General features: G+C 41.6%; 1 protein-coding gene across 1 annotated transcript; it reads right to left on the bottom strand.

Annotated features, from left to right (window-relative positions):
• Positions 1–605: 605 nt before the first annotated feature.
• mybpc3 (myosin binding protein C3) lies at positions 606–23,096 on the bottom strand. The gene is made up of 33 exons (XM_076155508.1): positions 23,072–23,096; positions 19,698–19,967; positions 18,768–18,799; positions 18,587–18,695; positions 18,332–18,409; positions 17,960–18,108; positions 17,669–17,786; positions 17,510–17,558; positions 16,048–16,107; positions 15,153–15,179; positions 14,469–14,632; positions 14,217–14,349; positions 14,001–14,003; positions 13,511–13,635; positions 13,067–13,172; positions 12,085–12,251; positions 10,384–10,549; positions 10,190–10,296; positions 10,050–10,079; positions 9,793–9,932; positions 9,276–9,347; positions 8,444–8,603; positions 8,240–8,344; positions 7,966–8,154; positions 5,445–5,579; positions 5,061–5,228; positions 4,698–4,786; positions 4,157–4,352; positions 3,670–3,809; positions 2,088–2,247; positions 1,807–1,943; positions 1,507–1,693; positions 606–948 (listed from the first exon to the last, which is right to left on the bottom strand). The coding sequence occupies exons 1-33, from the start codon at positions 23,094–23,096 to the stop codon at positions 899–901; spliced, it is 3,846 nt and encodes a 1,281-aa protein (XP_076011623.1). The 3' UTR covers positions 606–898.
• Positions 23,097–25,072: the final 1,976 nt, after the last annotated feature.

Here is a 25,072-nt window from a genome sequence, read left to right as displayed (position 1 = left end):
ATCCGCCGCTTAATGTTGGGTTTTCCTTTCATTTGTCACCAGTGTCTTTCTGTGAATTTAACATTTTTACTCAGGATTTTGCTGAAACTCAATGACAAAACACCTGGCAGAAATGTCGACACTATTAGCTGTCCATCATGTGTGGGAGTGAGTCTGTAACCTGAAACCTTCTACATGCACAACTGGATGAAATGCAGCTGTACCTGGCGGAAGCTCAGGAAATGTTTCGTTTTAAGGCATCAAAGAAATCCTGCTGAGTGATGATGAGACAGATGAAAAGGACCATGTGTTCCTCTCATGTCCTCCCCGGGACAAAGACATCCTGGCTATCCCGGCCCTTCACACGTGTGACTCTATTGCACACACATTAAGCACATACCTCAAACCGTTGGCTGTAGTGAGGCTTTGTTACAATAACACTAAGCACTCAACAACTGCATCAAGCACGTGGGATACTTTTGGCATTTTCAGGATGCAGGGCTGCTTTGTTTATAACCCTCCTGTGGGCACACAATGCTTTCAAAGGAATTTCTGGCTGCAATCAAATCACATCTATCTTAGGACACAATAAACCTGATAATGTGACTGAATGCAATCACTCAATCAATGTTATATGTCATCTTTTATTCACATCGCACAGGAAACACTCTTGATTTCATTCGAGCAGTAAGTCAGTCAGTTCTGCTTATTTGTTCTTCTGTTATTTACCCATAATTCCTTGTGCCTTGTGAGGAATAAAATGACAAACAATACACAAATAGTATAATTCCACTGCTAACATAGGCAGAAAATCAAGCCATTAAACATCAAAATAACATGTGACAGGAGAGGCGGATGAATGGCGATGATGTCAGAAGAGAGAGAGACACACACAGGTGACAGTCGACCTCTGACCTCCTCAGCCAGATCCGTTGATCTCTTTCTTCTTCTCTTCTTTAGCAACTTGAGCTGCAAGTGAGACATTTTTTATTACACTTTGGCCTTAGAATATAATGAATATACAAATGAAAAGAAGTGTCAATAAAGGGTGTGAGTATTTGCAGACAGCCATCATAACCGTTTGTCTTTTGTTTCTGTCGCAAACAGGGAGGCAGAGGAAGTGACTGAGCTGCGGAAGTCAACAGGTAATTTGCTTTAAGTGGAGATGATCTGACAAATCCATGGAAAGCACATTTCACTGTGCACTGGGTGGGGTTTTACCTCCGGATCACTTGGAGTCAACATGTTTACACAGGCCGGGCTGAAGCATGATGGGACACAGCGTGTTCAGTAATGAGTGGGGGTGGTGGGATGGGAGGTTACAGGGAGAAAGTATACACTCAATGCAGCAGATGCTTCACCTTGTTCTCAGAAATACACATCAGCCATCTATAAGTTACACGTTTGACCGCAAATATTTAGTGAATCCTCATCACAGGTGGGGAGGAGAGGTGGCACTCAAGTCACATGGCCTTAAGTCACACATCAGGCTGTGTCCCTGTGCCACAGTGTGTGTGGGATACTTACGGCGAACCTCCAGTTTACACTCCACCACGTCTTCACCGCTGCCGTTGACTGCTTTGCACGTGTACACGCCTCCATCAAACAGACACGGCTTACGGATCTCCAGTGTCACAATCCCTTGCTGACTGAGCATGCGGTACTTGGCTTCATTGGAGATGTCCATCTTGTTCTTGTACCAGGTTACTTTAGGCTAATAGAAGGAAGAGAGGAGGAATGTTAAGGCAGGTGATATTTCAACATCCACAAGTCTTTCTTTCTTTCTTTCTTTGATAGCATGTGACTTTTCTTGTGATTCTCACTCACCTTTGGTATTCCTCTGAGAGAGCAGCTGAGGGTGGCGTTGTATCCTGCTATAACCGAACGGTTCACCAAGGGGTGTGTGAACTTAGGTGCCTCAGAGAAGTCATGGTTTTTGTAGGTGGGTGATTTATAATCTATACCTGAGGATACAACAACATTCTGGTTTTACTGATGCTTATGTTTGTTTGTTTTCCCCCACACATCCTGATGTTATGAATCATTTGAATACATCCTCTTCAGTTGTTCACTCATTACCATAACTGTTTTGTGCGTTCCAGACCGACCTGTTTTCTGGATGTAGGCGCTGTCTTTTGCGTTGCAGGGCTCCGGGCTCAGGCCCACCAGGTTGGCGGCGAACGCACGAAACACGTACTCATTCCCCATGATGAGGTCAGACGCCACACAGTTAGTCCGCCTGAACTGTTCAAAGACTGTGAACCACTCCTTCATAGGAAACACAACAACTAGAATGAAACGGTTCCATTTTTTCCAGACAGTATAGAATGGATGCACATCAGCCTTTTCATATGTTTACCCAAAAGGAACAAGGGTTTGATTTTAAGTTGAAGTTCATTACCCTATTGCACTTACAAAATACCTAAATTATTAATACCTTGCCTTAATGGGATGATAATGAATTTGTATACATTAGCTGGGCGATGACAACCAATATTGGGACTCGCACACAAACACAACTCAAAAGTCATCTTGTCATATGAATTCTTCCTAATCTGTTTGTTGAAGTGATTCAATTAAATAAAGGACATATTTTTTGATAAAGCTGTCAAAATGAAGGTTCCAGGTGCAGGTACCCAAATTACTGCAAGTTCCAACCTGCTTAAAACAACTGTATTATTCAAAACAAGCAAGCAAACGGGGGAATGGGGGAAGACTGCTGAGGTGACATTTTCACACAATTGTGTCCCAGCAGCACAGAGAGCATTTAGGGCTCATTTGAGTAAAACAGTGACAAATGACAACTGGAGCTATATAGGTAATAAGTGTAATGAGAGCATTTACTGTACATTTAGCTGGTGTGTCACATCGGATTAATCATCACAACGGCAAAAAGATGATACTTTGGTTTCATTGTTTGTCTTCATATTTGGCAATTGATATAAGGCAATATAGTAAATCCTTCTAATCTACCCTGTAAATAAATACACAGTGTAATTGATGAGATATTGTGCATAAATATTTTTGGATTTGGTGGCCACAAGAATGAAATTAGATATGAGAGGTCTTTGAGCTCACATGCTGCGCCTCTGCTTTTATTCTAAAATAGCAGCCTCTCTGATATCTAACAGATAAACAATATAAGTGCCATTGGTAACATGATAATTATACATCCCTGAGGTTGCTAGGTAGAGAGGCTTGTGAAATGAAGGTCTAATAATGACCACTGCGGAACATGATCAGCATGCCATTAGCCATGCTGATCACAAGAACAATGGCTGTGAATCTTTGTGCAGACAGTCCCACCAGCTCAAATTTACTGGACTAAGATTAGGCGGTTGTTGGCCGCAGCTCCTGGCAGCCCGTGTGCTCAGTGTTGTCTGATTACAATGTTTGTGTCAGTAGGGAGGCTAAAATATCCATTTGTGTCTGAGGAGCCGTCTATCTCCCACATATAGGTCTATACTCACCCTTTGATGTTAATAGAAAGGGACAGTTTCATCATTGTGGCATGGTTCAATTTCTGGCAGCCAGAATACAGTAATCCACAATGCACACTTTTAAGCACGTTTTGTCCTTTAAAACCCTTCATTTAAATCTTTTGTCAGTCATTAACCTGTCATAAGTGATCGTATACAATATATATATACAAAAACAGATTACTAAGGGTCCCAGTGTGTGGAGTCTCACCATGGTCTTCTTGTCAGCTTTCTGAATGGTGTAGCCCGTTATTTCACAGTTACCATTGTCCTTAGGGGGCTTCCACTCCAGAGCCACATTGAAGCCCCAGACATCCATGATCCTGAGGCCCTCAGGAGGCCCTGGCAGATCTACACAAGAGAGAAAGTCACTTTGACAAACTGTCCAACTGGTATAAAGCTGCTGTAAAGAGGACATATTGTATAGAACTCAAAGTTTTTGTTTTCGATTTTAGGGTTTATTTAATCTTTGCAGTTCTATAATGTGCAGAACACACACTGATCCATTTCCAAATGCAGTACTACTATGCACACTTTCAGACTGACTCAAGTCTGCTTAATTCGTTACACCTGTTGTTCAATTGACAGCTTCAATAGATTTGGATCTTAAGCTGTCACTCAAACTGCTTGTAACTTTAGTAATATAGTGTTAGTGCCCACATCCAGCCTTTGCAAACTTCCGTTCAAACTTCACTTACCAACAATCTGTATCATGACACTTGCTGTGTCTTCCACGTTCTCAATCTGCACCTGAAGATCGTACTTCCCCGAGTGACATCTCTCTGATTTGCGGATGAAGAAGATGGTGTCTGTATCGCAGTTCCTCACACTGACCAGCTTAGGGTTTAGTGGCTCCCCGTCTTTACTCCACATAACCTTCGGCCTGGGTTTACCCTGCAGCAAATGTATTTACACAATGTTGAAATTTGTCCCAATCTTTTTTATTTACCCTCAAATACTGTGTATGCTACTGAATGAGCCACCGACTTTTATTTATCATGAACTAGTTATAAAATGTGAAATAGGTTCTGGCATTTCTAAAAATTGAATTTTTCACTACATTCTAAAAAATAATGTAATAATAAAAGAGGGTAAGTTTATGTTACACTCACTACATTGTCGTCTCCAGTTGAGTGTACAAGTACACTGTCTTACATTTACAAATAAACGTGTTTCTTTGTGTTTTCATAATGGAATTTGGGAACATTTTTGGTCAATGAAGTCCAGTATTGACTGCACCTGGAATGGAATCACAAGATTGACGCTGTCTCCAACTGTCTTGATGAGAGTCTGGCGGAGAGTCCTGGGGAGCCAAATCTTGGGGCGTTCTGCACAAGGAAAAAAAGGGAAAAGATTTAGATCAAATTGGCTGAATTTTATCTTTCAGATTCACTACACAGAATGGAAAACACTGATGTTAGATGTTATAAGACTCCTTTATTATACAGACAGACCTTTATTGATCAATGAAAACATTTGAACAATGGTAAATTCATGTATGTGTACTCAATACTTTGTCTAAGACATAAAAGCAAATTACCAGTGGGCTTTCATTCTGACATCAATAGGCAGAATATAAATAATAAATCCATACAAACTGACGCATTATCTCTCTGATGGTGATGGGCTGTGCCAGGCCGGCAGGAGCGCTCGGTCCTGCCATGTTGTGGGCTCGCACACGGAACTGTAGCTTGTCTCCGGTGGTGAGGTCTCTGATGATCACTGATGTCCTGTCTGTTAAACCTTCAAAGGCTGGCACCCATTCATCAGCTGAGGCCAGAAAACATGGCAAACATTTACTCGATGTTCAATGTCATAATCCCAGCAAGATTCAGATGTTACTATGCAAATAAGGATCAAAGTTAATATCAGCATCTGTTTAATGACTTTCTTTCAGATGTGTAGTATCTGATAGACTAGTAAAGGAAAAAACCACAGAATATTTATCAAAAGCAGCATCAGTGGTTGGGTGGTTGAATGACTTACTGCCCTCCTTGCAGTATTCTACCCCATAACCCTCCAGTTCAGCTGAGCCGATTCTCTCAGGCGGCCTCCACTTCAGCGAGATGGAAGTGTCGCTGATGTCGTCGACGCAGAGTCCGATGGGCTCACTTGTAGGAGCTGAAAGGCAGTGATGATTCAGTTAGATCATTGGTGGAATGAAGTGGGAGTGAAATATTGGACAAGTGGATGAAATAAATAAAATTAATTTAGATTAATCAATGATGATGACATCAACTATCACAACTTAGCTTGAGTTCTCTTCCCTCAGCAGCAGCAGCGTCTGCTAGTGTTGCTAATCATGTGATCGGTAAAAGCAGTGTACCACCAGAGTGAGGAGTGTACATAGGTATTTTTAGACAGTATCTTAAACAGTAACTGACTGTCATCTAAATCTACACTGCATTATTTCTGCGGCATTACTGCAGCAGCTACGTAAAGAATGGTTTCCTCCTTTACAGGGTAAATAATCAATCACTCAGTGCCCTTGGTGTTGACCTAGTCTACAAAGTGACTCAACAGGAAACGTACAATAGATAAGTTCTGACAAAAAACTGATGAATGTTAATTTAAAGGTCAAGATGTGTTTTGCGATTTTTGCGAAGACCTTTTAATCTCGAGATGTCTCTTAGTTTAAAGAAGCAGGAACGAGGCAGTGACTTTACGTGTCCCTCAAGGTTTAGATTTAGGTGCTGACGCCTACATTTCTGCAGCACAGCTCAGCAATAGTGGACAGTGGGTCGAAGCCCAGCTGTGCCTTTCAGTTGATGCACTCTAAATCACCACAAGCATCATTAAACAAGCCCCAGTGTTGACAGAGAGAAAGGTCTTAAGTTTTAGTTGTGGCCCTGTCACCACTAAAGGCTGTGCTCATGTCACAAGCAAATAACGGGAACTCCTGTCAGAGGTCAAAGGTTTTTATGTGTTCTATCAAGAAGGGTTGTCCAAGGTGCTGCCTGGGCCGTCTAAGAAAAGATCTTTAGGTTCAGCTAGCGAGGGATATATTGCATTCATCATGTATTATACAAGCCATAATATTTTTCCCTGATGCAAGAAACCCATCAAATGACCTTCATGAGCTCAAAAAAGGAATACCAAACTGTGTTTATCTATCTCAAGCATACACACCCACCACTGAAACCACCACACTGAGTTTGGCAAAAACAGCAGAAACATTCAGCCAATCTTTCTGTTACTGGCACATTAAACTTGTCGCATTAATTTTTTTTTGTCCATCCTACTTGTTTAACCAAGATCTTAAAAAGAATACAGCCTACTGGCAACAGCTTGTGGCTCTGGCTCTGGCTCAGCAGTGGGAGCAGGCTCCACAGGCGTTTCCTCTCCTGGTGGTGCAGGTCCTTCCTCTGCTGGGGAACTGCTTTCTTTTGGTGGGGCACCATCCTTACTGGGAGCTCCTTCTTTGCCAGAGGAGGATTGCTCCCTAGGGTTTACTGCTGGTTCAACTGCTGTCTCTGTTTCCAGTTCTCCTGCAGGTGGCGGAGAAGCCTCTGTCTGAGTCTTGAAAGTTTCCCCATCAGTTGTAGCATCAGCTGACGTCTCCTGTGCCAGTGGCTTCTTTTCAGCAGTCTTTGGGAGCTTTGGCCTTGTCATTCTTCCTTTGTTACAACAGTCTTGCTGCAGTCTTGCTTCAAGATTGGGGTTGTTCTTCTGTTCTGCCAAATGCTTCACTCTAACCTCTGCTCTCCTCTCTCTTGGGTGCCCACCCTCTCATTGTCTTCTTATTGTCTTTGTTGTTGTGTTGTAGCCTCCACAGTAGTACTGAAGTCCAGTGTGTTCAGCAGCTGGTCCAGAGCTGATCGCTTCCAAGCCATTATTTATAGAGGAGAATGCCATGGATAGTTTGTAGTGTAGTTGTAGTGTGGTTCTAGATAGTTGTTCAGCTGTTGAACAAACTATTGGCCATCTGGACGCAATGATGTTGACTGTTATGTATGCAGAGATGGAAAGTAACCAAGTGGGTTTACTCAAGTGTGGTACTTCAGCACAGGTTTGTACAATATTGAGGTAATGGAGTATTTCCACTTTTTTAATACGTTCTGGGAATACTGCACTACATTTAAGAGGTAAATCTTACATAAATGTCTCTCTCTCTCTCTCTCTCTCTCTCTCTCTCTCTCTCTCTCTCTCTCATTCTCACACACACACGGAGAAATACTTGACTTTTCTCAGGCATGACCTCTGTATGTAATCAATCATGTACAGCATGTGTGATATTTATGTGGCAGTCCACAGATGTCTTAGAATACAACATACCACAAGTCAAGCAAACAAACATGACCATGGGTCAACCTGACCTGACCTCAGTGCAACCCTAGCCTCTACACAGGAACATGACACAACCTCAGACTCATCAAAAGTCAATGCTTTGCTCATCAGCCTGGCTACCCATCATGGCAGAGTAAGAGGACTGGATTGATCGCAGCTGTGAGACATGATTGATCACAGCGTGAAAGTGCTCAGTAAAAATGTGATTGACACGACTCACCAACTGGCACAAATGGCTGTGAGGCAGGACTGTGACGAGACATGCCGATGCTGTTGACAGCGTAGACCCGCATCTCATATGGCACTCCTTCAATCATCCGCTTGGCCTCATATGTTGTGTCAGGGTAAGGGTCAAAGTTCAATCTCATCCACCTGTAGCTCTTCTTCTTCTTCCTCTCCAGCACGTAGCCTGAGAATTAAGATATGGTGCTTAATGTCAAGTCGAGATTTCCCAGTTTAACATAACAACTGAACCCCAGTAACTTGGACCTTACCAATGACTGGCTGTCCACCATCAAACACAGGGGGGTCCCATTCTACAACGCATGAGTCCTCTCCAACACTAAGGATTCTCGGAGCCTGGGGAGGATCTGGGACATCTAGGAGAAAACAAAATGTATATTTGTTGGTAATGATGTGCCAGACATCATGTTTGTAGCATTAAGCATTCTGTTGATAAAAAAGAAACTCTGTCTCACCAACAACTTTCACATTGATATCTGCTGTGTCTTCCCCGGCAGGATTGCGAACCACAACAGAGTAGATTCCCTCATCCTGTCTCTCAGTGCCCTCGATGGTGAAGATACAGTGGCCTTTGCTGCTTTCGACGTGGACCCTCCCATCTCCCTCTGTCACTACCTAGACCAGCAGAATAGAGCAATCACAGCACTGGTTACTGGATTATACCTCTGAGGATAATGTGTTGGTAAGTCCTCTCTCTCTCTCTCTTAAAGGATTGACAGTGTTGCTGGTCATACTGTAGTTAAAGCATACGTACACACATGCCATATCCACAGAAGATGGACATGCCTCTTTACAACACAAGCTTTCATGGAGCAGTTGAAACAAACATGCTTTCAAAGACAATAACAGCCATAACACTGTATATAGATATATATATATACAGTTGCTCCAGAAAATGTACTTACTGTCCAGCTCTGAGTTTCCTCTGACAGGTGTCCGTTTGAAGGAAGATTAGGAACATGCTCTTACCTCTTTGACATGGATGGATACTGAGGGTTTAACCTGCACTTATTGCTGCACTGGATGTCAGTAAAGACATCAAGGTCAAACGCAGAGGTGCATTTCACGCATCTGTCCTCTAATGTTGTAAAATCGGTGGACTTAATTATTGTCTGGTGAGATGAGCAAAAATTCATGCAATAGGTTTCTGTATGGATGCAGGGAATGTAGATTATTGCATTTTAGTAAAGATGCTCTTGGCCGATGGATGCAGAACAAATGAAAGACAAAGGAATGGAAAAAACGTGCAAAAAACACTCTTTTAATTGTCTGGACATGCACACTCACTTCCCCATTGTTCATTGTCCAAGAGGTTGTCTTCTTTCCTTTCTCTTCTCCCTCGGGCTTTACAGAACTAGCCTACATTTGAGCAGAGCAAAGCAATAAAAGCCGAAGCAAAGAGAAGTGCTAGGCTGTGGCATATACCCTCTCTCTGTCTCTCTTCAAGTCAAAGATCAGCGAGTCATCAGAGGGCAGTTAAGGTGAAGTGGCTTTAAAATGTTCTGATGACTGAACCCCAATGTACCTCAGCCACTTTTATTAGCAGTGACAAATGCCAGTATGTTATCGTAAATAAGTGTACAAAGCCATTCTATGCCACTATGCATCGAAAATGATTAGTTAGGGATGTGATCTGCTTAGCTTGTTCTAAATATCCTGTGTATCTTCAGAGCCTTACATTTAACAGCCAGGTAAAGCTTGCAACTCATTGTGATCATGATTGGGATGATTCTTTCTCAGCCAAGTCTGCAGTTCTTACCTGCTTCACTCTGATTAACAGCACCAGGCTGAATGTCTGTTTTACCTTCTCTGCTTTGGTCCAGATCACTGTCGGTGCAGGATCTCCAGTGATGGGGACGTCCAGACGCAGTTTGTTGCCCGCCACCACCACAATGGTGGACTCGGCAGTGCGACCCATACAGTCCAGGTGGATCTTCGGAGGATCTTCGGAAAAAACAAATGGTTCAACAATGGTACCGCATTTCACCTGCCAATTTTATATGTATGAGTTTGAAACGTCCCAATAATAAGCTGGACATAAGGGTGGTTGTGGTTTCGTACCTTGGCGTGGAACATAATCGATCTTCACCTCTTGGAAAATCAGAGAAAATAATTAATTGTGAGTGGTGCCTGCAGGGAGACATGGCTGATACTGACTGAGCAGTATAAAGGAAGATGTCATGTAAAGGCATCGTCATTACCCAAGAAGTTAAGTTTGGCAGAAAGGTTGAAAGCGTAGCCATCTGGTACAAAAGTGTAGTCTCCCTCATCCTCAGGTTTGACATCACCAATGGTCAGTTTGTGGATCCTAACAAGATCTCCAAAAGTTCAGTCTTTGGTGTCCTGTGTCAGATCAGCAGACATCTAGTAGCACCGTGTGTGATTGCATCCTCACCTGCCAATATGCGAGATATTGATTCTGCCATCATGCTTGACTTCCACTCCATTCTTGAACCAGGTGCCCTTCACGGTCTCATCGGACACTTCACACTTAAAAACAGCCTCATCCTTCGCTTTCACCGAGAGGTCAGCGATGCTCTGGTAGACCTCAAGATCCTTCTCTGCACAGTCAGAAAAACAAAAGCTTAACGTACAGAAAACCCAAAGTTCTGCTGCTTCTTATCCTGCATGAAGGAGCATCGGGGGAGAACGTGATGGCAAAATACGATGCAATAAGACGAAGATGTGTGAGGATAAATTAGATGCAACTAATGTATGTGAGGGTGATATGGCTATAATATGTTAAGCTGGGGGTCTTCATTATCTTTGTGCAGCTTTTGTGTGTGTTGTATGTTAGCAACAGACACAAGAGGAATTGTTAATTGGATTTATGGTAGGAAATAAAGTGAGCGAATATCAAGACCAAATGCAGGAGGAGAATTCATCTACATGGGAAATATTTACGTTATCCCAAATAAAGTGTTATCTTGATGAGAGTAACTCACTACACGCTCCTGTGAAGGTTATAGGAATTTCACATCAGCTTGCTGCCAGGGAGTCAAATAAGGAGGGAATGGCATTATAATGGGAGTAGTGCTGTGGATGGAGGTGTTGATCCCTGCTGCACAATGGCAGCTGGTGAGTCTTGGCCGACTCTGTTCGACTAACAGGCCAGATAACTTTACTGTAACTGGACCAACGTCAGGGAATGGGAACAAGGTTTAAAACAAGGATCTGCGAACACCACACCAACCTCTGGAAACACACACACATACACATCCAGTCATACCCGGCACATGAATATATAGTGTGTATGCAAACAGAACAGGAGTATATATATTCGATAGAGCCGAGGCTAAGTGATCTCTTCTACTGGGGAACACAAAAAGGGAGATGATTGGCGTGTGTGTCGTCATGAGTACTTCTGCTCTATCAGCTAATGATGTTAAGATGACATGGGTACTTGGTAGAAACAAAGGGGGTCAAACTAACTGAAATACATTTATATTTTTATATGTATGAGTTTGAAACGTCCCAATCTGCCATTTATCCATCAACTGCAGATTTAAATCAAACCGTCTAAGCATAAATACATAAAAATCTGATCTACTACATCTACCACTACTACTACTGACTTACAAAGTTCTGTAGGGCTCATTGCAGCTCTTTCGTCAGCATCAGCAGGCCGTTGGGTCAAACTAGAGAGAATTCTATCATCTATTAATGAAACATACTTTTAAATACACAATTTTCGCTTATTGTGGAGAAAAGGGGATAAATAAGTAAGCAAATAGATCCAATTGTTTGATTTTGGATGAAATTGTGGAAAACGCTACAATCGTTACTCGCTATTGCTAACCATAGCTTACAGATATTTTTCCTGAATCTATAAAAGCACACAACAAAGACCAGAGTATCAGGGTCACTTGGGCAGACCTACAGGTGAATTTCAGTCCTCCTCTTCTAAGTTTAGCTGGCATTTGGACGAACATGGCGCCGTAACCTTGGCAGATTGATGTGGCTAATGGCAAAAGCCACTGTATCACAAGGACAGAGAGCATGCCAAGAGGGGCAAGGCCACAAATCTATTGGTTGGGATAAGAATGTACACTTGACTATAGCACGTCATGTCATGTCATGTGTGACTGACACTTACCTTGCACCATGAGCTCAGCCACAGACTCGCCCCCGTTGGATTTAACCTTGTAGTGACCACAGTCTTCTTTGGTGGCTTCGTTAATGATCAGCACATGCTTGCAGCCATCTTTCTTGAAGCGATACTTGAATGACTCATCTCTCGTCAGCTCCACACCGTCCTTCTCCCTACACAGACGTTACCACATCAGCTTATACCAAACTTAACCCTGAAAGTGAGATATAGACCAGGTCTTCATTTGTTAATATTTAAGTAAATGTTACCTTTGGTGTGCTAGATAATGGAGCTGATGTACACATCCTCAGCTAATTGTGTGCATTGATTTGATGAATCTGGACAGTCAGATGAGACTTGTTTACCTGCTTCCTCACCTATGACACACTTGGCTGTTTGTTCTCCCTGAGTAATCCGATTAGTTCTTGAGTCCTTTCAGTTGCTGGTGCATTCCATCTATGGCCTCTTTGCCAATGACAATATTTACGACACAAATATAGCCTATATGTATTAGCAGTAACGTTCTCCTGCAGAAGAATGTGAGATGGGACATACTCAAATCCTGCTGTGACCTTTTCGCTGAGGTGATCATTTACAGAGAACAATAATACGATCAGTCTGTGAGACTTGGCCTCTGTCTGTGTGCTTCCATAACAAACTCAAATGCCATCTACTGGGTGTCTGAGCAATGTACACTGTGCTGAGCAACTAGAAGTTTGTTCAAAATCTGACTTGATTTGAAACAAAGCATATTTAATGATGCATTCATACTGTGAAAATCAAAACCTCCTTCTCCCTCAGTAACATCAAACATGTCTCACTTACATATTCTGTATGTCTCAGCACTATTTTAGCATGTGAGCCTCCTGTGACCTCACTTATGAACACACGTGTCTGGATAGGCTTGGATAAGATTGATTTGTATATGTATTATTCATACGTCTCGTAATTGACACCAGAATTGTGAATGAGAAGAAGAATGTCTCACCATTTCACATTGGCTCCTTCCTCTGACACCTCACACTCAAACTCCACCCGTTCATCCTTCATCACCATTTGATCCTCCAGATTCTTTGTGATCAGGACTGGAGGCTCTGTCGACAACAGATTATTTTTTCATAAGTCAATCAATTAACCGATTTGATTATAAAGTGATAAAATAATGAAACATATCCATCAGAGACTAACAGTGTGTCTTATATACAGTATAGACGTATTTGTCTGAGCAATATGTCAAATTACTGTGCTATAAAACAGAACAAAACTGCAAAATTCATCCTGGTGAAATGGGAAACTTTAACATTTTTACTTAGAAATATTAATCTGCTATATAATTAATTACTGAACTGTTTCAAAACTATACACACCATCTTGATTCACACTGGGTCTTGCATTGATCTGAAGTGGTTTTCTTCACATAGACTACACAAACCTTTCACAAAGAGCTCAGTGGTACATTTCTCCTCTCCGACTACACAGGTATATGTTGCATCATCTGCCAAGGAGCAGTGGTTGATGGTGAGGTAACGCATGTTGCCAACACTCTCAAAGATGTACCTTGACAAAGAAGGGAATTCTTTAAAGCTCTGGAAAAACTCCAACACTCACACATTTCAGTTCACACAGGCAACTTGGATTTCACTGCTGTATGCAACTCTTCTATGCATTCTGGCGGAAGATACATTTCAAATTGTAGGCTGTGCATGTTTCATGAAACTGTAATTCATCACCTGTCCACTAGCTGTCACCCAAATGAGTTTTCCACCCCTATCACCTGAGTCTTTACCTACATATGCACTTATCAATACTATATATATGTTCATCCAACATTAGTGACAGATTTATTTACACACAGATGTCTGGAAGATCTGAAAGAACCAAGGGGACAAACGTGTTTATATGTTTACTATCAGGGCACTTACTTGCTAGTATTGTATGGAAATGAGGAGGAATCCAAAGGGGGAGGTGATGTAGTTGGATGGTTGGACAGTAGCAAAGATGAGGACACAGGGGAGAGACAGAAATAATGAAAACTCACTCTTGAGTGTTGCCATTATTTTTGCTGAATGTGCCACAAACACAATCTGTATGTTTTGAGGACATGAGGTGAATTATCTGCAACTTCTCTAAATTCCAACCTTCCAGTCTGCTGGAGATCCTGTCCATTCTTTAACCATTTCACCTCATCATCTGCATTGGCGACCTCAACTGCAAGCTTGATTTTATGCCCCTTTGTCACTTGATAGGCAGGATCCAGCTTCTTGAGGAAAGCTAATTCAAACAGCAGGGAAACATATAGATGCTGTTAGTCACTGTGTTTGCTTTATTAGTGCTGCAACAACTGAAGGATTTAATCAAGCTTTGCCAATTTTAAACTCAAGTGCACAAACCTTCACTTTTCTTCTCCTCTTTCTTCATCTTCTTCAGTCTCTTCAGCATCCCTCGCAGGTCTGTAATGCCGTGCTGAAAGGCAATCTTTTCATATTCTGTTGCAGGAGCATGGCGCAGGACCTCCCACACATCCGAGTCAGGCTCCGTGTTCACCTGTACCACTCTAGTACACGTAAACCAGACAGAGGAAGGTATGTAAGACAGCGTATTGTTGATATATGAATCATTCATTACCATCTGCCTTATATATTATATTATATGTATATTCGTGTTTCACATCATCATGAAGACATATTGACTTAATTTATTGATTTAGACAGAAGTTAAGACATATGTTGGGACTCTCCTCCACCCTGTGTCCCATGCATGGTTGTACCACACCTGTCCACTAGGAGTCCTCCATGATTTTGCTTTCTGACCCCCCAGGCTTCTCTTGTGAACAAATATTAATATATACTTGCGATATACTTAAATACGTAAATGAACTACTTCATGAATGCTATGATTAGATATTACAACTAAATAAGAAAAAGGCCTGGAGTGATTAACAGTCAAGATTGAGAAACAAAATATGTAACCTCTTCAATTGGGTTTCATTTCAAATAAAGGATCCATGACATATTTCATCATAAGCTGCATGCACCACAAACAAACCAGCAGACAGCATGTCAGCACTTTCTTACCGATTTGAGGATTTTAAAAAACTGCTGCTCATTCAGTGGCAGAACCCAAGCGGCAAAGTACGGCAAAACAAACCACAGCGATTAAAACACAGCATTTCAAAAGCAACAGCAAAACATCAATCAGCTGATTAGAAACATGACTTATATATCATAACGTTGGTTAAAACAGCAGATCAGGGCCAATTATTATTAATGTCATTCAAACAAATATAAGACAAACCCACAGGTCCTGAGCTGCCCTGATAGCTTTATGTTTGATTGGTCTTTCACATGTGTAACTGTTGGCATGTAATGTGTGAATTTGCCCACCAGCACACCTCATTACACACACACCCAGTGCAAGTGCAAAGCTAGTAAGTGAGTGTTTCTCAATCCATGTGTGTTGGTGCTCAACCCTGACATCCTGTTTTCACTTACGCAAATTTTTCAAGAAGGGAGCCTAAAGAAAAACTATGAAATGAAATTAGATAGATAGTGAGAAGTGTGTGTCTGTGATCAGTGTTCTGGTAAAAGTTCTCCTAAAAGTGCAGTAAAGTGAGGGTGAGTAGATGATCAAAGCTCCAGATGGTGCAGGAACATGACATAAAGGGTTCAGAAACGTATAGATTTGATTTCAGTTTCTGCAAAGCCAAGATGGAAAATTATACATTGTTGTGTACGATCTAGAAACATTATGTTCATCTGTCAAACCAGTTAGTGTTAGTCTTCATGCTTACGTGGGATCAGGTTAGTGCTGTTATCATTCCAATGTACACATGCAGAAGTGGCTTACTCTCTGAAGAACACGAAGGAGAGACAGACATGAAAAGAGAAACATTGTGAAACACAAGTGAACAAATGTTTTTATCTGCATTTCCTCAAATACAGACTAAAACTACTTTTTGTAACTGCCCACCTCTTCTTTAATAAGCTGGTGAAGTCGAGTTCTCCTGAGTCCTCCTTTCCATCCGTACTACTGCAGAAATATCAGCCACCAGCAACAGAAGATCAACATCAACAGCACAGAACGCTGCGCAATATCTCAAAAGAAAATATGATTGTTTAATATTTCAGAGGAATGGATGAATAATATACAAATCTGAGCATTTCACTGGGTTAAGTAGGAATAATTTTCTTGTTTACTGGAGCGCTCGTATGCAAAGTCAAGGATAAAGGTTAATACAACAGAGAGAGATTAAGTGCAAATGTCGTCCAAAATCAAAGAAAGTGGAGTAGATAAAAACAGATTTTCTACCTAAAGAGTGTAAAAGGAAGTGGGGCGAAGAGACGGATGAAAGAAGTGAAGTCATTGTGTTGTTGGAGAGCTGCTTGCTGCCATGTTTAACCCATAAGCAGCAATTTTCCAAACAACAACAATGCAAAATACACACACAAGGGGAGAAAAGTCAAACTCCAAGTCTTAGGTTTGACTCTGTGTGCCTCCTGCTTCTGAGCTCTCTGCAGGATTACAAAGGGAATATCTGGCTGATGTGATGAAGTTACAACACTTCATAGCTGCACTTCCTCCGTGTGGAAGAGCGAGGACACTGAAAGGCCTGTGTGTTTTAACACATCCTGCACTTTCAGTACAATCAAACCGGCGTCAAAGCTCACGCTGCTGGGTAGATGTTTGTGCAGCTGGATCTGCTGTTTGGATTGAGACCCAGTGGACGATCATAGAGAGGGGATGGCTGATTCTAACCACAATGCATCACGAAGTAGGTTGATACAAAATCTGCCTCATTCAAACAAGATGAATGGCAAGATTTCACTCTCTTTTGATCGTCTTAAGTGGTCATTCTATCAAAATTCAGCAGATTGGAGGCTGCACCAACCAGAGTGCTGGTTCTCTTTGACATGAAAGCAGAGAATCAGCAGAACACAGGACAGAGACGGTCTCTGATCTGTGTCCTGAATCCTCTGTTCAGGGTCCTCAGAGTTTGAATATGAGCCTCCATTGTTGCACAAAAGCCCCTCACTACCTTGTCGATGGCCCGCCTTTCTTCTTAGCAGCTTCACTCCTGATAGGTTAGCATTTCCAGAGTTACTACTCACACACAGTACAGTAAAACTCCACTACAGGCTCACACTGCTCTTTGTGATCTACAACACTGCATATTTACAATCTCTCCCTGATTATGAGTGTTCACTTCCAATTCATGCCTTCAAGATCTTGATTGGCTAAACAGAACTAATTAGGAGCAGGAGCAGATGGAGACTCTGCAGCGCTCCAGTGCAGCTCACTCACAACTGAAATCATCTATTAATAAAACACCTTATCTCCAAAATAAAAGTACATATAAGTGTGTCATGTTGAGTGTGTTGATAATGAAAAACTAGTCCAGTAGAGTTCTAGAGTTCTTTCTTATAAAACTTACGTGCGTCTAAAAGCTGCTCTGATGTCCAGGCCTTCAACAGCACAGGCCTCTGCAACGAAACACAGGAACCAAAGTCATAATGATGCAAGTTGATCTTCATGACTTAAATGAACAATATTAAAAACAATAATACAACCAAAGTGGATATTTCCCACCCACCGTGCACAGTCAGGTCAAAGTTACAGCTGTCGAACTTGTCCCTGGATGAGACCTCACATCTGTAAGCTCCAGAGAAGTTCGCCTTCGCTGCAATGATTTGCATCTCAAAAGTGTAGACCTGAAGGATAACATAACACAGTATGTGCTGTCATGGGTACATTTACAACTAGACTTCCTGTCGGCTGCCTGACAATGTTTCCTCACTGTTTGTTATAATTTATGTATATTCAATAACTTATAAATGTTTTCTTATGGTGAAACAATGATATGTTTTGTTAGTATTGGTCTTACCTTGGTGTTGCGGTCGTATGTCTCCTTTAGCTGCAGGTGTTTTCCAGATTTGCTGGCTAAATCCATCCACTTCCCTTTGAACCATTTGACGGTGGGTTTCTTCAGCATTGTGGAAGAGTTCACTTTTGCCACAAATGTGATGTTTTGCCCTGCAAATCAGAGCACAGAGTTTTAAAACTGTACCAACACTGGCCGCCAGCGCAGTTATGACTTAAACAGTTTATCTGATGGATGTTATCATGATATATTAGTATAGTATATATATATTATATAGTAGTCTTTCCATGTTCCACTAATTTCCATGTTTGTTGATGTTCCTTTCTTTTAAACCCAACATAGGAACATTCTATTCCTTATTGTGGAGCTGCTCACCCATAGTGACTTCTCCACTCTGGGGTTTCTCTGTGAAAAGCCCAGTCAGGTCCTGTCTGGTGTCTGGAGCCAGCTTGTCTGTAAATGCAACAGGGTCAAGATCTATATAAAATACTTTACAGGATTGACCTGCGTTTGACCTTCACACCACTGTACAACATGTCATGAACCTGGCAGATGTGAGGGCTTAGTTTGTATTCAGTTTCATGATAAAACAATGAATGATTGAAGTCTGTAGGATAGCATGGGACTTACCTTCAGCTGGAGGAGCATCCTGTGTAGGGGCTGTGCTCTTGTTGCCTGTGGGTGGTTGTTCTGCTGCAGGTGGGTCTCCTGCAGGTGGTTGCTCTGCTGCAGGTGGTTGCTCTGCTGCAGGTGGTTGCTCTGTTGCAGGTGGTTGCTCTGCTGCAGTTGGTTCAGGGGTCTGTTCAGCTACAACGCTTGGCTCTGCAGCAGCAGGGGCCTCAGCTGGAGCTGCTGTGTTGGCACATCCACAGAGATAACAATGCACAGATGAAGGGTATAGATAAAGATACAGATAAGTGGCCGACTCAATCCATTCCAGCAGACTTTCCTATGTAAATCCTTTGCGTCCAAAAAGTGCCATACAAATAAAACTTGCCTTATGTGGTAAAAAGCGGGTGACCTTTAGCGCTCATGCAGTGAAATAAGGTGATTCTTATTTGTGCTGTTATGCCACTTCCTTCTATCTACATCTTGGCAGTTCACAGGATACTGAAAGCATTTAATCGATCTGTGATTCTTTAAAACACTGCGTTGTCAGAGTGAAAACATTCTTTGGCAAACTTTACCAGCTTGTATTGCCCAAATATTTCTGTCTTATCATCTCTTGAATGGCCGGCCGATTTTTCCACCCGCTATCAGCTCCCTCTCATGTGTATCCTGAGCACCAGTCAAGTGCTGGTTACTCATGAGGAAATAATGTGCTGGTGTGAGGTCAAGGTCGCCTTCCAGACAGAGCAAGTGTGGCTCAGATACGAGGCGCAGACACCTGGGAGCAATCAGTGTTCACTTGAAGCGCACTGGGCCCATCAGTGTTGTTCCCCATTGTGTCTCTGCTTTTGTTGAGATTTGCTTCTGCCTTATCAAATCCAAACAAACGACCTCACCTCACAAATGGTGCAAGTGTCGTCATTAGTCGGAGTGTCGTCATGGCAACACACAGTGCAACACACAGTACCACGCAACTCAGTTTCAGAGATTTGGTGTGAGGGAGAGGTATCACAGTGTAGAGTGTGAGTTTGTGTACAAAGCAAACATGCGATCAGTGCTTTCCTCCACTGAGTGCTCCATTTTACTTTGGTGCTCTACTGAGACACACAGCTGCAGCATCAAAGTCTCCCACCTTGCTTTGATACGACCTTCAGCTCAAACTTGACCTTTGACCCCCCAGCAATCACTGCATAGACATTGGTATCTTCCGCTGTCACAGCTTTTATACTGAGGGAGTGCTTGTTTCCATTCGCTGTGACCACGTATTTGTTGCCATTGGCAATGTCCTTTGTGTTGCACTGCCATTTTACTTTGGCATCAGGCTTCTCTGTCTCTGCTTCAAAGACCACAGAGGACCCCTCGTCTGCCTCCTGAGTCTTTGGTTTCTTGGCAAATGCTGAACCTGAAGAGGGTCGGTTCAAAATACAATGTCAGCCCTTTGAAGTGTCTTGTTCATGTTTACTGTTATATCATAGCGTCCTGGAGAGCAAACAACAATGTTATTATAACTTTCTGAGTGTGCATTGATAAAAATGTTTTGTGAGGATATGAAATAGCAGCATTCTCTCTTTAGTGTGTTTTGTTTAAATAGAACATACTGTTTATAAGTCTCTTCTGCAATTCCTGTAATTCAATGCAAATTCTCCGTTTCTTTATCTCATATGATGTACTGGGAGAGTGAGGTGGAGAGCAGCAGCATCATTTACAGCAGGGAGGAAAGCAACAGGGCCGCATACTGAAGTGCAACTCCAGGGGGCCTCCTCCCCACTGTATAAAGTGAATACAACCTAAATTGTGGAATCCTGTGTGGACCAATATATGCATCCAGTTCAGGTCCAACTATCTGAATGAAAGAATAGTGCACAATGTAACTGAGTAGTAAGTGACAGAGCAGCAGAGGTGATAGGACGTTCACATTCTAGCAAACCAGGAAATGTCATGTACTGTACAGCTGTAGCTGCTGATGAAAGGACAGTGTTGTACAGTCTACAGCACACTGGGTGGGGCTAACTTAAAACCTATGAATCTTCCCCCATACACCCTCTCACTGTATCTCACAGCACATCCAGCCATTCTAAGAGCTGTCGTTGTGTTGTATGCCAGACAGTTCAGAAATATAGAATGACACAACCTGAAAGATTCAAACTTGTTGGACTAAGATGTATCACTAAGATGAACTAATTCTAAGTTACATGAAAAAGTTAAGTTAATTCCAGTGTTCTTTCCAATAGCAAAGTTCTATGTTTTTTTTTTTGCATTTATTGTCCACTTAATCATATAAAGTACCTCAGCTATACAGATCCTTCCATTATGAAGTTTTGTTTTCCACATTGTGTCATGTTGTTGTGTTGGACTGCACATAATTCAATGTAAAGCAGTGCATGAAAAATACAAAATACAGCACATGCATATATATGCCTTGGGGATGAATGAAAACTGACTATTATAAAGAAAATACTGGGATTTCCTGTCCTTTGTGCTATAACCCATATTTAGGTGCTTACTTCAGTATTCAGGGGAGGTAAACTCAACACATAAATCAAGTGTGAAGGAAGCAATCAGCATCAATACGGTGTAAACATGCCAGACAAAAAACATTATGGGTTTTATTTCTGTATGGAAGAGAATGGGGACAAGGTGTCTGCTGAGTGTCTGAGGGGGAATTAACAGCTTCTTTGACATACAGGTTTGTAAATGATCAGCTGTTGGGTAAGATGAGTAGTTTTGTTAGAGAAACATGATTCTCAATTAACTTTTATATGGATTTCAGGACAGTCAACTGAGGGGGAGTTCTGGCCCTAAATCTATATTTCAAAGCTAAAAGTAAGAAGGTCACGTTTCATGTGTTTAGTCTAATAAAGACAATCATGCTTTGTGAGTTGGGTTATGATCCAGCTCACATGTTATAAAACCACATGAAACAAAAAAGAACTCCATGTTACGCCAGTTGACCCTGAGTTTAAATATAGGATGCATACGTACAGCACTACTACATGAAGCAGGCAGGCTTCAGCTGCATGGGAGCCACAGGTATCACAGAAGAGGGATTATCTCCACGCTATTTTAGTGCCCGGGGAACCACAGAGGGAATGATATGTTCTCAGTCACTGCTGACAGCTTGTCATCATTCGTGTTTCTTTGTCTTTCATATACTTTCCTGTCTTCATTTAAAGTGAAAAAGAATACATAATACCCTTCACTCTAACTTCATTCTAACCCTTCATTGTTTAAACATGAGATGTTTAGTTAGAGTTGCAGTTACAGCGTATCCATGGAAGATGTCGGTCCGATTATCTTTGATTTACTATGAGTTTATGTTCAACACCTGCTCATTTTACTACCAATATACGAGTGGTATCCTGTGAAACAGCTGGTGGAAGTCAGATTAAGGAAAATACAGAAGTAGACTAAAGTTTAAGTAAGAATGAATGCAATCTTATTAATCTCTGTTCTTTGCGACAAAAGATGGTGAATCCATGACATTTGTTCGGGTGAGACAAATCTTGTCCATAGTCAAACAAACACTGAAAAAACTGTTTTGATGAGCTTTCAGAAAATAAATCCTCCATGAACCTAAATCAATCCATTCTTTAATTGGAATTTTAATATTGATACATAAAAAGAATATACTTATCTATCCAGAGAGTTTTGTGGCTGCTTGTTTTAATTACTTTTTTTAAAAACTAGTTGATCAGGTTAAGTACAAATTTTCCCATTAAGCAAAAACAACAAGACTAAAGAGAATGAAAGGCATGTCCTGTTGATAGCTGTATGTTGATAACAAGGCTACAGGCTCAAGCCAATCACACTGAAATCCTTCACAAATCCTGAACACTGCACTGTGTCATCTGATATGTGAGGCGTCTCACTGTACAAGCAAAAATCTGCTGCCATTGAGAAGAAAGAACTGCAGAAAGTCATTTGTCATGTCGGAATCCTGTTGGGGAATATTTGGATCACGGGTGCATTTTGTGAATGTGATGCCTGCAGTGCAGCCGTGTCGAATTCATCACAGGCGATGTTTCCATCTGACACTCTGTGAATTGTATCTGAGTTCCTGAGGTGAATTGCAGGTTAATGTCAACTGTCAAAAAGTCTGAATAATGTAAAAAACTTAATTTCCTGTGCGAAATAACTAAAATCTCTTTTGAAGCTGAATGTGAAACAAATCAAAACTTCCCAGGATCATCAGCCATCAACTAAAGTAACACAGTCAGTTAGAGAGAAAGACAAGCTCAGCCTCTTTCAAACTCTTCCTCGTCACTTATCTGTTGCAAAGTCCCAAACTCTACCTAAAAAAAACATTTAAACTATAGGACATATAACTTATAAGAACTCCTTCATCCCAGCTGCCATTACCATCCTAATCAAGCAATCGGAATTTTTTACATCATAATATTCCTTACACATCTGCACAATCACTTTTTAAAATGCTCTGCCGGCTTGTGTTTTTAAAATGAGTCAAGTGTCTATCTCCGTACTGACTGACTGACTCTGATCACTTACCTGCTTTTTTGACCGGCTCTGGCATCCTGAATGATCTCTTTCCGATCTCCTCCACAGTGTGACTCACTCTTCCTCACAGCCCTTTAATAGCCTCCCCTGCTTCCATAAACCATCCCACCTCTCCTGCCTTTCTTTCAGAACACAACACCATGTCCAAAAAACAATAACCACCCCCACTTTCTAACCAACAGAGCCGATCCCGTCTCAGCGACACCCCCCCGCTGACCTCCCATCTGACCTCAGACAGACACCTCTGCCTGAACGACAGGCCTTGACAGGCAGCGGAGAGGTTGTAAGGCAGGGGTTAAATTTAGAACTCGCTGCACCATGTCACCCTGTAAATGAAACAATGAATGTAGCAACTCAATTGGGAATACATGGCTGAATAATTTGTTTTATCTGTTGGCAGGGATGAGGGTGTTTTGCTGCAGTGGAAGAGGTTTGTCAGGAATCCTTCTATTATTCTGAAGCTGATCACCTTCCATCTGATTGGTTGTAATCCGGAGACTAGAACCTCTGGGATAGGATAGGTGGGGTAGGATATTGTAGGGCTGGGTTTGCAGTGTATTCTGGGTTCTGAAGTGTATCTGGAGTCAGCTGAGACTGCACATGCGCAGGGTGCAGTGGCTGATTTAAGTGTTTCCCAAGGGGAAACACTTAAATGAAACACTCACTTCAATGAAACACTCACCATCTGTACTTAATGGAGTCTGAAATGTGCAGAAGTTGCTGTTACATTATAAAGAGAATATACAAATAAACTTATTAACCAAACATAAAATTATTCAAATTATTCTTTCTTTTCGAACAAAAATGCTTTTTAATGAGTGAAAGTCAGGGGCTCTATCCTTGATGAATTAGATCTTATGTGTTAATATTTACAATTTCAACAGTACATTTTGCCATGTCAAACGTATCTTCCAACCATATTCCAGCAATACAATAAATAAATCATGGCTGGTATCCTGAAATGTTACCTCTTTTATAATGTAATACACTGCAGTATGTCAAGTATGTGCTGACCATTTTCAAAAAGGCAAAATGTTGACACCAAAAAATGCTTCAGTCACACAAGCTGTTGGTCCTTAACGGCCCTGGAAGCTTTGTTTGTAATGAGTCCTTTACTTCCCTATCATCCTTACATCAGCATGACACAGCATACTGACAGAGCCACATAGTCCAAGTGAGTTAGTGTTAGAGAACCTGTAGTACAATAGCATTCATTCGTTTTAACTCAGTGTACACAGCAGTGCCGTAGCAATGTGGGGATTTTTGAAAAGATTGAAAAGAAGCACATGCTAAAAAGTTTCATGTTCTGGGAAAGGAATGTGTCAGCTGACCAATTAGATCTCCTGTTGCTGTCATTTAATGTTTGGTGTTTAGTGTGACACACAGAGACGTCTATAAACTTGAATGTGATCACATGGCTGTGAGATGGCGTGACGACATGAGAGGAATGTGTTTACTGCTTTGCATGCTTTATATATATATACAAAAGTAATATATCATATCATATATATATATATATAACTTTTGTATAAGCCCACTGGAAGCCCACTGGGGGGGGGGGGGGGCGGGGGGGGGGGGGTTCTCTCTTGGAATTGCTTCTCTTGAGATTTGTTGTGTGAAGCTTTTCTCTGGAGTTTTTCCTCGTCTTCCGAGAGAGCTTTGGCCATGGTCTGGAATTCCCTGATGTTGTGGGCCTGTAAAGGCCTTTGAGGCATTGTATGTGATATTGGGCTTTAGAAATAAAGTTGACTTGACACAAGAGGAAATGGAGTGGCAGCAAGTAAAATCATTTCTCTTTCCAAACACACAGGGACAATGCTGTACCCTTTTATATGTTGTGGAAGAAAATACTATACATCCAAATATAGGTTTGATTTTTGTAAGGAATCCCTTCTTTGGTCCAGAGTCAAGCTCCAAGTGGTTTTAAGTGCTGCATGTTGAGTCTCAAGCCAGCAAATCTGTGACTTGAGTCCAAGTCGACTCCAAGTCAAG

The sequence above is a fragment of the Genypterus blacodes genome, unplaced genomic scaffold (genome assembly GCF_046128005.1).
Source record: "Genypterus blacodes isolate CSIRO-AG114 ecotype Tasmania unplaced genomic scaffold, CSIRO-AGI_Gbla_v1 ptg000067l_1, whole genome shotgun sequence".
NCBI classification, from domain to species: domain Eukaryota; kingdom Metazoa; phylum Chordata; class Actinopteri; order Ophidiiformes; family Ophidiidae; genus Genypterus; species Genypterus blacodes.
Note: the sequence above shows the minus strand (reverse complement) of the source record. Positions and strands in the feature narration are given on the sequence as shown.

Coding starts and splice junctions, on each gene's coding strand:
- mybpc3 (XM_076155508.1), bottom strand. CDS start 23,096: ATGCCAGAGCCGGTCAAAAAAGCAG. Junction 18,410..18,586: donor GGATGCTCCTCCAGCTGAAG/GTAAGTCCCATG, acceptor TTGCATTTACAG/ACAAGCTGGCTCCAGACACC. Junction 17,559..17,668: donor CTTTGACCTGACTGTGCACG/GTGGGTGGGAAA, acceptor GTTTCGTTGCAG/AGGCCTGTGCTGTTGAAGGC.